Source organism: Plenodomus lingam (genome assembly GCF_022343315.1).
Source record: "Plenodomus lingam strain CAN1 chromosome Unknown contig_13, whole genome shotgun sequence".
NCBI lineage: Eukaryota > Fungi > Ascomycota > Dothideomycetes > Pleosporales > Leptosphaeriaceae > Plenodomus > Plenodomus lingam.
Window position 1 is genome coordinate 910859 of NW_027093931.1, and position 12188 is coordinate 923046.

General features: G+C 53.1%; 7 protein-coding genes across 7 annotated transcripts; 4 read left to right on the plus strand and 3 right to left on the minus strand.

Moving 5' to 3' along the window:
- The first annotated feature begins 137 nt into the window (after window positions 1–137).
- IAQ61_001906 (uncharacterized protein) lies at window positions 138–2043 on the plus strand. Its single transcript, XM_066095316.1, has 4 exons — window positions 138–329; window positions 383–566; window positions 625–756; window positions 808–2043. The coding sequence occupies exons 1-4, from the start codon at window positions 289–291 to the stop codon at window positions 1942–1944; spliced, it is 1494 nt and encodes a 497-aa protein (XP_065954800.1). The 5' UTR covers window positions 138–288; the 3' UTR covers window positions 1945–2043.
- IAQ61_001907 (uncharacterized protein) lies at window positions 2044–3705 on the minus strand (the record flags this gene model as incomplete). Its single annotated transcript, XM_003833723.2, has 2 exons — window positions 2044–3109; window positions 3169–3705. Coding segments are annotated over 2 exons (1464 nt in total), but the record flags the coding sequence as incomplete, so codon positions are not given.
- Window positions 3706–4048: 343 nt separating this feature from the next.
- On the plus strand, window positions 4049–5348 carry IAQ61_001908 (uncharacterized protein; the record flags this gene model as incomplete). The annotated part of the gene is made up of 3 exons (XM_003833724.1): window positions 4049–4683; window positions 4759–5134; window positions 5229–5348. 3 exons carry the CDS (start codon window positions 4049–4051, stop codon window positions 5346–5348), a joined length of 1131 nt encoding a protein of 376 aa, XP_003833772.1.
- A 1087-nt stretch (window positions 5349–6435) lies between these two features.
- On the minus strand, window positions 6436–7299 carry IAQ61_001909 (uncharacterized protein; the record flags this gene model as incomplete). The annotated part of the gene is made up of 1 exon (XM_003833725.2): window positions 6436–7299. One exon carries the CDS (start codon window positions 7297–7299, stop codon window positions 6436–6438), a length of 864 nt encoding a protein of 287 aa, XP_003833773.2.
- A 924-nt stretch (window positions 7300–8223) lies between these two features.
- On the plus strand, window positions 8224–9800 carry IAQ61_001910 (uncharacterized protein; the record flags this gene model as incomplete). The annotated part of the gene is made up of 3 exons (XM_066095317.1): window positions 8224–8244; window positions 8306–8488; window positions 8574–9800. The coding sequence occupies 3 exons, from the start codon at window positions 8224–8226 to the stop codon at window positions 9798–9800; spliced, it is 1431 nt and encodes a 476-aa protein (XP_065954801.1).
- Window positions 9801–10000: 200 nt separating this feature from the next.
- IAQ61_001911 (uncharacterized protein) lies at window positions 10001–10612 on the minus strand (the record flags this gene model as incomplete). Its single annotated transcript, XM_003833727.2, has 1 exon — window positions 10001–10612. The coding sequence occupies one exon, from the start codon at window positions 10610–10612 to the stop codon at window positions 10001–10003; it is 612 nt and encodes a 203-aa protein (XP_003833775.2).
- A 116-nt stretch (window positions 10613–10728) lies between these two features.
- IAQ61_001912 (uncharacterized protein) lies at window positions 10729–11964 on the plus strand. The gene is made up of 2 exons (XM_066095318.1): window positions 10729–11068; window positions 11120–11964. The coding sequence occupies exons 1-2, from the start codon at window positions 10968–10970 to the stop codon at window positions 11433–11435; spliced, it is 417 nt and encodes a 138-aa protein (XP_065954802.1). The 5' UTR covers window positions 10729–10967; the 3' UTR covers window positions 11436–11964.
- Window positions 11965–12188: the final 224 nt, after the last annotated feature.

The following is a 12188-nucleotide window of genomic DNA, read 5'->3' on the forward strand; positions in this document are numbered from 1 at the left end:
TAACTCAACGGATGTCACCTTGATGGATCCACTACGAATCGTCGTGTTCGTGAGATCAGGAAGGGGATGTTAATAAGAAAACCCTTTTGATCAGAAGCGATGGAATATGCGTAGGTGTTGTGTATAGATGTGAGTCTGTCGAGTGGAGCACTTAAACGTCCCGTTTAGGATGGCGCGACATGACGCGTACGACGCGACTTGTGCAACTTCACTCAACCTCGAACATGTGCAACTCACACTACCGCTTCATAACACAGCCTGCAATAGGTTTTCTCATAGTAAACTCCAATGGAAAATTTGGACGGTGACATGCTCAAAGCCCCGCCTTCGTAAGCATTGTACACAATGACTCCTCTTCGATACAGCATATTGACAGTGGCAGTGGGGATGCGCTTTGCGCTCCACCTCGAGAGCCTTCGGCCTACAACCCTCTCCACACCTTTGACCTTCCCAAGGGCACCGATAAGCATTATGGACAACAGTTTGCAGACATGTACTTTTTGCGATTGGCGCAATTGAAGAAGTGTGTGATGCAAAAGGCGGAGGAAGCTTGGAGCGATTTCGAGGTATGCAGCAACGTGGTATACACTGGCGAAATCTAGATGGAGACTGACACATGGGAAGCTAGGTGGAGAGAAGGCAACGTTTATTGAGCGGGTGCTGGATGTACGGCAAGGAGAGCTGTGCTGGATAGTAGGGACCGTATACATGGAGATGGCTCTGAAGCCTAACGTCTTGGACGACATATCCAAAGAGGTATATATTCAGGCTTTCCCTTTATAGACTCGACCAGCTTACATTCATTAGCACTGGATAGCCGCACCACCACCCCGCGAGACTTACGTCTCACCCAACGGTCAAGACGAGATGATGTTGGAAGATGAATCCGGTCGCCTACGCGTTACAGGAGAAAGTCTCAATTCACACTATGTAACGGGCTGTATACTGGCAGCCCTCGGCACAGAGCAAGCAGACGGCACCTTCCAAGTCATAGCAACACAGTACGCAGACCTACCACGACAGCCTGAGCGATGGGAGCGCGACGACTCGGCGTTATCGCGAGCAAACAAGCCCAAGGCAAAGCGCGGCCGTTCAGGCAAAATCGCCATTGTCTCCGGCCTCGAAATCACCGGTCAAGACGACGATGACCTCTCCCTCGATCTCCTCCTCGAATACCTCACAGGCGAAGCCACAGGCCCACCCATGCAAGCCACCGCTTCGCAAATCACCCGTCTCATCATCGCCGGCGACTCCCTCTCGCACGCCTCCCCCATCCCTTCCCGCGAAGACTTTGCCCTGAAGAAGAGCAAGAGCAAAAACTACGGCTACGACGCCTCCTCGTACAACGCCTCGCCCACCGAACGCCTCGACACCTTCCTCGCCGAGCTCCTCCCCACCCTCCCCATCACCCTCCTCCCCGGGGCCTCTGACCCCGCCAACGTCGCCCTCCCCCAACAACCCCTCCACACCGCCCTACTCCCCAAAAGCAGACTCTACGCCAATCCCCCCGCCCAAACAAACGAAACCCTGCACGGCCTCGACACCGTCACAAACCCCTGGTCCGCCGACATCGACGGCTACCGCTTCCTCGGCACAGCCGGCCAGACCGTCGCCGACCTCCTCAAATACGTCGACGACGTTCAGCCCCTCGAGGCCATGGAGATGATGTTGCGCTGGCGCTGTGTCGCGCCTACCGCCCCGGATACCCTCTGGTGCTACCCCTTTCAGGACGACGACCCCATGCTGCTCAAGGACTGCCCGCACGTCTATTTTGCGGGCTGTCAGAATCGCGCGGCGAGTAAGCTTGTAGAGGGTCCGGCGGGCCAGCGGGTGTTGCTGGTTACTGTGCCGAGGTTTAGGGAGACGGGGCAGCTGGTTGTGCTGGATATGGAGAGTTGGGAGGTCGAGGTTGTGGAGATTGGGATTGTGCGGCCGGATCAGTGAGGAGTGGGGAGATTTTTTTTTGAAGCTGTGATAGATACCCAATGTAGTTGTGTAGAATTGAGGATTCTTCTCACGTGGTTTCATGGGGGATGAGAGGGTGCGCTTCTTTTTTTTTTGACCATTTGAATTGTGTTTGGATGAGATACAGGATGCTTGCTGGGTCGAATGCGAAGATGCGAAAATGCTCATTATGTACATATTACAACTTTCTTAACAGGAGCAAGAAAAGATCAACGTCTCAAAGCTCCAAAATCTCCGTAACCTCCTCACCAGCACCAGCATTATCGTCGTCACCACCACTACCTCGAGGATACTTATGAAACGGATCTCCACCCGGGAGACACAAGCCCAACCTCCAAAAGTAATCGCGATGGGCAAAGAACAGCTGCCAAAATTTGAAGCGCGCAGGTACACCCCACGCCGATTTCCCGGCATCACCTCCAGCAATGCAGTGCGGATCCTCGTCACCTTCGCAATATCTGATGTCGGCAATGGAAGCAGGGAGGCTGCCTTCGGCGATGAAGACTTCTTCGCTGTGCATTGCATAGCCCCATTCCGCCAGAGGAAGCAGCGGCACTGGATCGCCCGCATGCGTTACGCGGTGCAGTGTATTGGCGCCATGGTGTTTTGAGATGTTGAAGCGCTCATTGATGTAGCGGTTCAGTGCCTTGTTGCCCAATCTTGGTTCGCCAAAGGTAGTGACATGGGGATTCCAGCCGCGGGCTTTGAAGTCTAGGCCTGCGAGTGTGGCGACGGCACCGCCGAGCGAGTGGCCTACTAGCACGAGTTTGTAGTTTGGATATTTTTCAAGGGCTTCCGTGACATAGGGGAGGATGGCTTTGCGCGTGTTGAGCCAGGAGGAGTAGAAGCCGGTGTGGACGGTGCAGTTTTTACATTGTGGGGGCTCAGCTGGGGGAGGTTCGTCGGCTGCGGAGTCTTTCTTTACGAAAGGTGGAAGAGGTGTGATGAAGTCTGAAGAGTCTTTCTCATCGTCGTCATCGCCTGGATACGGAACGTATTCCTGGTGAATAGTGGAGAGGTCGGCAATAGTGTTTGCGATGGAGTAAGTTCCACGGAAGGCGAGGATAAGACGGGGGTTCTTGGGAGAGTGCGAGAGTGCTATGTAGCCACAGGAATCGGAAAGAAAAGGTCCAGTGTTCCATGCCTACATGGACGCATCAGTATTGCATGCGAGTTGACACCAATGCCCTTCTCTCGACTCACCGTTACCAATTCAAACGAGTCAAAGTCGCGATCCGCGCAGCGACTCGCACACGAAAAGGGTTTCTGTATGCCCAGGCCCGCTGTGCCTACGCAATACGATATATCGACGATGCGCGCAAGCTGTTCGAGTTCCCAGAACAGGTCTTGGCTGATCAAGGAAGTGTTGCTGTTCGCGTCATGGGCTCCGCGGAGCACCTGCGATACCGGTAGAGGCACCTGGCCGTCATCGCTCCGACAACCGAGGAAGGATGCAAAGGTGGCCAAGGAATGCAATAAGAGGGTGCGGTAGGAGCGCATCAGTGTTGGCCTGTCACATATTCCTGCACACGGGTGCGGGCTGCTAGAGGAGTATGAACAGTATGAACGGGAGAGTGTTGTATGCAGCGAGGAAGCGTAAGAACCGGTACATGGATAGGCGGCGGGCGGTGAGGTCACCGGGACGCTTGCGGGTGACGCCGTGGAGAGAAGCGGACGTGACATGAGCTGATCACGTGGTCCAGGCGTGTCAGAAATGTTGGCGGGTTCTTGGCGCCAAGCCTCCCGTGTTGCATTACATCATCGGTCGGAGACCAAAAGAAGGCATATTTGACTGAATTTGAGGACGTCATTTGGTTTGAACCGTGAAATCCCCATCAACTGCTCTTTTCCGCGAGCACTATAGTCCCGTGGTGCGCTGTTTGCAAGCATCGAGTTGATCGTCTTTGCACCAGAGCTGGAACTTAAGTCACACTTTCTGCAATACAAGAGTCTCGCCACTCCGTCGGCATCCGGACAAGACTCGACCAGCGACTGCTTAATACCGCTGGCCTCCGCCCAGTATTCCTTGGACTGTCCACATTTCCCTTGGAACTTCCATCGCTAGTTAGCAGTGCAGCACATCATGGCCGCCCAGGAGTCGCCAGCCGAGATGCTGAGGCCCTCGACGCCCACGGCTACACACACGACCTCACCATCGGCATCGACATCAACGAATCAAGAAAAAACCACTCTGCAAGTCCCTGGCATCCAAATCAACGGGAACGGTGACGGCGACGATGAACGCCAACCTCGCAGCACAGAACCTCGCAGCACAACGGCTACCTTGAACGCACCCAGCGCTAACCCCAGCCGAGCACCCTCACCCAGCCTGCTCTCCCAATACCCACACACACAAGTCACATACGATGACCCCGACTTCCGCACGCCACCACCGCTTGGCTACTCGTTGCGGCCGCGCAAAAAGTCCATTTTCTGGTTCTGGACGCTCATCGTGGTCGACTGCATCTTCATGCCCATTGGCCTGTACTTTGGCATGTGGTATGGACTCTCGCGCGACCAACTCTCCGCCAACGCCGTCTTCAGTATCAGTACTGCTCTGCTCGGAACCGTATCGATTGTTGAATACTTCATTCGCTTCTACAGACTATGGAAGAAACAATCCAACTGCAGAGTCATTGGTGCGCAGCGCTGGTATCTCGATTGGTTCCACTGGAATCTCTCCTTTGGATGGTTCTTCGTCATGATTGAACTCATTGCGTAAGTTTCCACACAACATACACACGTACCATCCCGCAGATTTAAGAGACAGAGAGACTAACCCACCACTAACAGCGGCACTTGTCCCCACGACCCCCCCATCCGCGTCCTCGCCATGCCCGCAGCGACCATGCTCTTCGTCATCGGCTGCCAACTCCTCCTCATGGACGTCCTGCGCATCATGAAAGTTCCCGCTCCATGCCGCATCTCATCGCTCCCTGTCGGCGCGCCCCTCCGCCCCGGCATCTACGCCTACATCGAAGACATATGCGCCGTCGACGGCTCCGGTGGCACCGAATTCCGCCAGCGCTTGAACCTGCGCTACCAGGCGAGCAAGCACTTCCGCGAGATGCTGCACCGACAGACGCTATTCTGGGCGATTGGCGCGATTATCTGTTCGGCGGTGACGACTGCGATTGTGTTCACAATTCAGAGGGATGCGGCTTATGTGGTAGGTTTTATCTATTTCCCCCCTCTCCCACTAATTTATGGATCCTTCATGGACTCCTTAATAAGGGAAAATTGGAAGCTGACGTTTTGACTAGGTCGGTTGGGTCCTTCCTTTCCTCTGGGCAGGCATCTGGACCGCCATCACGATCCCCTGGGTCCAGCGCGAACTCAAAGTCGAATACGAGCAGTGGACTACTGCGAATTTCAAGGCTTGAGTTTGATTTCCTTTGCCATGATATATTCGCTTTTTACTTTTTACTTTATCCGCCTTTTATAGCTACCAACTGAAGAAACCCGCACACTTTTAAAACATTAGCCTGTACGCGTATTTTATTTTATTTTTTCAAAACTTACAGACGATTATTTCTTTCTGGTTGAAAAGTGGGGAAAGACTTGACTTTGGGTATGGCGTAGGAATATATACACCGGACCATGCAAATTGGAGTATGCGGAACTGGGAATTTGAAACTGGAAACCCCGATTACATTCACCATGGCGCTGGCGTTTCTTTTCTTTCAGCAAGGAAGGGAATTGGAAGCACTTGCGTCGTACATTATGTCATATATCATCTCCCTTTTTTTTTTCTACATCTTTAACCACACATCTTATCCCACGCCTTGTTGTTATGTTTAATCTAGATACCACTATAGCTACCCTGATGGTTAATCATGACTTGCACGCAATCGGATATTTTGAATTCAACCCCCCTTGCTACGTTCAATGTTAACACGCCTTGTCCTTCTCATACCGCATCCTCGGTTGTTTTTCTGCGCGGGCTAGCTTTGCAACTGAATGTCAATTGACAGTATATACTGCTGTTTACTACGTTGGATTATCTTCTCACAGTGCGATGCGATGCGATGCGGTGCGGTGCGGTGCGGTGCAGTTGAATACGTGGATGCTTGCCTTCTAGCCTCATGGCTTGAGCGTTTTAGGACGTTAGATGATTGTTTGGATTGTGGTGAGGAGATAGGTGCTAGATGTGCTTGTTTTAGAGTTTTTAGGTCTGTGGAGGTGTGCTGGATGGTGTGGAATCAGTGACATGACGAGGGGGGTTTGGTCGTGTGGTTTACATGGGTTGAATAAAACACGGAGCGGGTTGAGAGTACAGGGTGAGATGATGTGGGGAAAAGACGGGTGAACTGACCTGAGAACGCCTGCTGTAGATACTTAACAGAGAGAGGGCTTGGCTGGTGTGTCATGAATAACACATACAGACCATTCAATCATCACAAGGGCATTACAATCATTACAATAGCTCCACATCACATTCACGCATCTGCGCTGTCCTGACTCCGCCCCTCAACACGGCGACCAAGTCAGCGGCTCCCTCCCTCCGCTCTCCTCGCTGTCGCGACTCTGCATTCCCCCCTCTCCATCAGCGGCATCCTCGGCCGTACAACTCAGCCGCGACCGCGGTCTAGTACCGGCATTCGCAATAACCCACTGAAACGCCAACCTCGCGGCATCCGCGGCCCTCTGATCCACCAGTTGTGTAAAAACCGCGTCCGGGTCCCGCCGATACGGCTCATGATTGCCAATGTGGTAGCGCGGCCAGTCGCCCCAGGAGGTGGCACTGCAGTTGACACAGATGGTGCCGTAGAAATCTAGGGTTGTGCCTTCTTGCTCTGCTCGATAGCTCAGGCCACATGTGGGACAGACGTGGCAGTAGCGGACTTGGCGGCCTGTGAGGGTGCGGCGGGCGTGAATGAGGCCGTAGGGGATGGCGGAGAGGATGGCGGAGGTGTGGCAGTCTGGGCAGAGGATGTGGTTGCAGCGGTTGCAGCGGAGGTGTTTGAATGGGAAGGCGCCTTTGTAATGTCGGAGAATGTTCTCATGTCGACAATGGGAACATAGCCATAATCCGTCTCCAATGTCTTGGTCTGTCCTTAGGGCTCGTAGGTTGGGATAGTCGTTTTCTTTGATTAAGTAGGGCTCAGTGGGTGGCTCGGCTGGGACGGTGGAATCGAAATCCTCTTGTAGAGTGAGGGGACCAGAACTCGTCCGCGGTGGTTTGGTAAGCTTTTGATGTGCAGTCGGAGATCTGGAGGGTGGACTTGGAAACTTTGGCTCAGTCTTTTCGAACAGGGTACTCAGTCGCGATGTTACGGCCAAGGAGAGACGTTTTGGGTGAAGAACGCTGGGCTTGCGCTGTACGTCGTTCATGATGAGTTGCAGCTGTGGAGTGTTTCATGCAACTGCAGCGATGGATAGAGCCAGATGCAGTTCAAAACGGAGGTGAGGAGTGTGGGGCATGTGATCTGCTAGTGGAGAGGCTCCGCTGGGTTGATAGAATGGTAGGATATGTGGAGACGATGAGAGTGCATCTTTGATATCATGTTGTGGTGGAGGTGCTCAAGTGCAGTGATTGCGATGTCGCAGTCAGGGTCGTGACTTCGATTCACTGCCAGACTGCGCCTAACCCGGGGGTAAGAACAACAGAACCATGCCTCTCACCTGCTTTTCAAGTCTCTGCGTCAACAGAATGCTGTGTCAGTAGTCGGTAATAGAACACGACAGATTTCGCTTCGTACAAGGTGTAATCCACAGAACCTATCCTGCATCGCTTTTTACCTTTGCTTTGACCTCTGCACCGGCTGATGGCCATGAAAGCTTGGTCATACTTGCTGTTTGCTGTCATGAATTGGCAGCAAACGACTTTTATACACAAAACCTGGCGACCTATCGGGCTCTATGTGCAGATGGCGGTTTACGGTCTGCTGTCGTGAGGGTGAATATGCATAGGTACCGTAGGGTATGGCTTCCTCTGGAATCAAGTGCACAACATCGATAACTGCAAGCTTCTGACATTGTGACCGCGACGAGCAGTTCGGCTCGATTAAGAGATAGTAAGAGATAGTAAGAGATAGTGGTGTAGGATGTACGGTAAGTAGGAGTCAAAGTCAACAGTGCACCGAGTACCGGTAGACGAAGCCGCCATGACGTTGTCTACCGACATCCCTGGTCACGAATCAACTGCTGACCAACCCAGGCGTTAGCGCGCAATTGGGAAACTGTCCTCAACTCGCGTGCTGATGCCTCACGTTTCACGTCTCACTCCAAGTTGACTACAGCAACACAGCAGCCATCATGATCCAGGCTATGCTACAGGTAAGACTCGCCGAATGCAAGAAACCCACCACCAAGCGCCTAACTAACACACACACCACAGCGCCTTGCGCGCTTCCTAGACAGGCCTTTCTTTCCATGGAAACATTTCGTAGTCGGCTTCTCTCTCGCTGAATTCGCTCTCGAAAACTGGCTTCTTTTCCGCCAATACCGTGTCCTCCAACGTACCACTGTCCCCAAGGCTCTCAACAAGGAAATCGATCAGGAAACATTTGATAAATCTCAGGTCCGTACACATGTCTTTGTCCCATGTCCCAAACACCCCCGCCGCCAGTCATATACATTGTTCATGGTAGCTGACGTGCAAGTAGAAATATGGTCGTGCAAAGGCAAAATTCAGCTTCATCTCCGGAATCTACAACCAGATTAAACACATCGCTACCATCTACTTCAACCTCTACCCCTTCGTTTGGAGCGTCGCTGGTTCCGTCATTGCCCGCTATGCGCCCATGCGCTTCTCGGGCGAGATAACACAGTCGCTACTCTTCATGTACATGCTAGGATGGATTGATCTCGTCCTCGGTCTCGGGCTGTCCTACTATCACACCTTTGTACTCGAGGAGAAGTTTGGCTTCAACAAGAGCACCGTGCAGCTATGGATCACAGACATGGTCAAGGGCCAGGCTCTCGCAATCGTCTTCGGTATCCCCATTGGCAGCGCCTTCCTCTCCATCATCAAGCGCACCGGCCAAAACTTCTTCTACTACCTCTGGGTCTTCATGCTCGTGGTCCAAATCTCGGCCATGACCATCTACCCCATCATCATTGTCCCCTTGTTCAACAAGCTCGAACCCCTCAAGCCTGGCAAACTCAAGGAGGACGTCGAGGCCCTCGCTTCCAAGCTCGAGTTTCCACTTTCCGAACTCCAAGTCATTGACGGTAGCAAGCGCAGCGCACACAGCAACGCCTACTTTACGGGACTGCCGTGGATCGGCAAGAAGAAGATTGTCATTTACGACACGCTGCTTGAGAAGAGCAATGAGAAGGAAGTCGAGGCTGTCCTGGCACACGAACTCGGTCACTGGCAGATGAACCACACGTCCAGACTGCTCTTCATTGGCCAGGCCCATCTATTCTACATGTTTGCCCTCTTCTCCGTCTTTGTCAACAACAGGTCCTTGTACGCCGACTTTGGCTTCCACCGCGAACAGCCCACCATCGTTGGCTTCATGCTGTTCAACGAGATTCTCTCGCCCACCGATTCCATCCTGAAGCTCCTGATGAACATGTGGACCCGCAAGATGGAGTATGAGGCTGGTATGTCCTATGTCCTATCTTACTACCGTGTCCATTTCCCACAGCTAACCTCGCATAGATGCCTTCGCCGTGAAGCTCGGATACACAAACGAGCTTGGCTCCTCGCTACTAAAGCTCCAAATCCAGAACTTGTCGAGCATGGATGCCGATTGGCTGTACTCGAGCTTCCACCACTCGCACCCAATCTTGACGGAGCGCTTGAAGGCTATGAACTGGGTTGGCGAGAAGAAGGTGGTGGAGGAGAAGGCTGCGGACGAGGAGAAGCCTATCAAGGCTTCTGATCGGGAGTTGTAGAGGCATTCTTTTTTTTTCGGCTGGCGTAGTGAAACCTGTTTCCATCTCATGTGGTGAGATTGTAAAAAAAGTTGTGGTTGAATTAGCATCGTGGTTTGTGTCGCTCTCCCCGATTGAAACGCCGTACTCCCATGCAATGCTCCCAGGTATCACAAGAAAATGAGGAAACTCCCCAAGCAAACACAGACTAATCCGCCTTCTTTGCCTTCTTTGCCTCATTCTCCCTCTTCCTCTGCTGATCCCTCTCCTTTTTCGCCTTCTTCCTCGCCTCCTTATCCATCTTCCCTCCACCATCCCCCTTTCTCTTCTTCGCCTCCTCCCCCAACCCCGTATCCCGCACCTCGGGCTCCACCCCACCCCCAACAACACCATTCGTCCGATCCCCCACCTCCCCAATCACAAGCCCCTCTTCCTCCTGTGCCGCAACTTCTCTATCCTGCCACCCTTCCCCCTTCTTCCCCTTGCCCTTGCCCTTGCCCGACCCCTTCACCGCGCCCCATTCACCACCACCATCCTCCCCCTCCTCCTCCTCTTCCGGCTCCGGCGTCCCCTCCGGCTCCAAATACTCCCCGTGCAGTCCTGCTGCCACGCGCCGCAGATTATGCAGCACGACGCCGCCCGCGGGCCCGCCGTGCGAGGAAAAGGTGACGCCGGTTGGGGTGATGAGCGCGTCTGGGTGCAGGTGTGCGTGTGCTTCTGTGTTGCGGAGGTAGGTGTCTAGCATCAAAGATGCTGCGGCTTGGGAGATTGGCGTCGAGGAGATGTGGCGGCTGGGTGGGGGGGCTTCGAGAGTTGCCATGGTGCTTTATGATTTTTTTTCTCCACTTTCAAGTGCTAGTGGTTTTGAGTTTTGGAATTGTGCGGGGAGGTGTAGACGTAGAGCACGTATATGGTCTGGTGGAAGGGTATAGAGTGTATGCAAGTTTGTCTGTGTTGGTTGGCGATGCGACCAGAACTTTTTGGAAGCACGGGCCATGTCGAATTCGTTAGCTCCCCAATTGTTCTCCCGTGGAAGATGGAACTTCCTCATCTCGTCGAGTGAACATTGAGCTTGCGACTCCACAGCCAGTCTCTCCGGACCCAATCCCATCGTCGGGCATAAGACACGAGGAGCGCTAGACTCGTCGACTCGCCAATCAAAGAAAAAAGCCATCATGAATACATCAAAATGCCTCCGCCTCCTGGCGCGCCAAACAACACACAGCGCAACCACCCCCCTCAGACCAACCCTCCCCCACACCCCCTTCTCACAACGGTACCTCCCCTCCTCCCCAAATATCCTCTCGCCCTAACAACTCCCCCCCAGATCTCCCCTCCAACGCCCCTTCTCCGCCCTCGCCCCCCGGCGCCCCACGCTCTCCCAAACCCTCCCACACACCCTCCTCCCCCCACCCGGAACCCTCTCCACAACCCCTCCCGCGACCCTCGACCTCGCCGGCAAAATCTCCGCGCACCCGGGCCTCGGTAGCATACAGATTCGCTGCGGGCCGCGCGACACGTATAATCCGAGCCATGTTGTGAGGAAGCGGCGACATGGGTTTTTGAGCCGGATACGGACGAAGAAGGGGAGGAAGATGATTATGAGGAGGTTGAAGAAGGGCAGGTGGAATATCTGTCATTAGAGAGGGGTTGGTGAGAGGGAGTTTTTTTTTGGGTGGTGAGGAGAGGTGTGGTGGGGATTTGGTTGTGGTGAATGGCGGATGAATCGAGTGGAGACATGGTGAAGATACGTATTTTGGGAGTGAAATGTGAATCATCTTCATCCCGGTGAATTTAGACGGGGAGGGTGTATGTCAAATGTATGTCACATGCACAGTCTATCGAACATCTGTACAACATGAAAGAATGCAAGATTGCAAACACAACTAGACTCAACAACCAACCCTCCTTCTCAGTTCAAGCCTGAGACCGAGACTAAAAGTATTTCATCATATCATCCCATCTACATCCACATCAGGCCACACATCCAGCCTCGAACCCACCACTGCGTCCTCCACATCAATAAAACAACTATAACTACAATTCACCCCCCGTTTAATCTTACACTTCTAGTGTATATACATGTACACGTACAATATATCCCACACATCCTATCATACACATAACATACAACACCACAACACCAACCCAAGTATCCTATTCCAAACAGTAGAAACATAACAAGGGGAATGAAGGAGATGGATAAAATCTCCCCCCTCCCAGCCTCCCCCCCACCAATCCCCTCACTCCAACCCAAACATTACCTTTTTCCCTCATCCAAAAAACTCCCCCGAAACAAGAGATTCCCAGGGCTTGCCTGTATCCCAGACTCTGCGCATGAGATTGCTGATTTTGGGGACCTGGTGTCGTGTGTAAGATTAGCTGGTTTTGCTTTG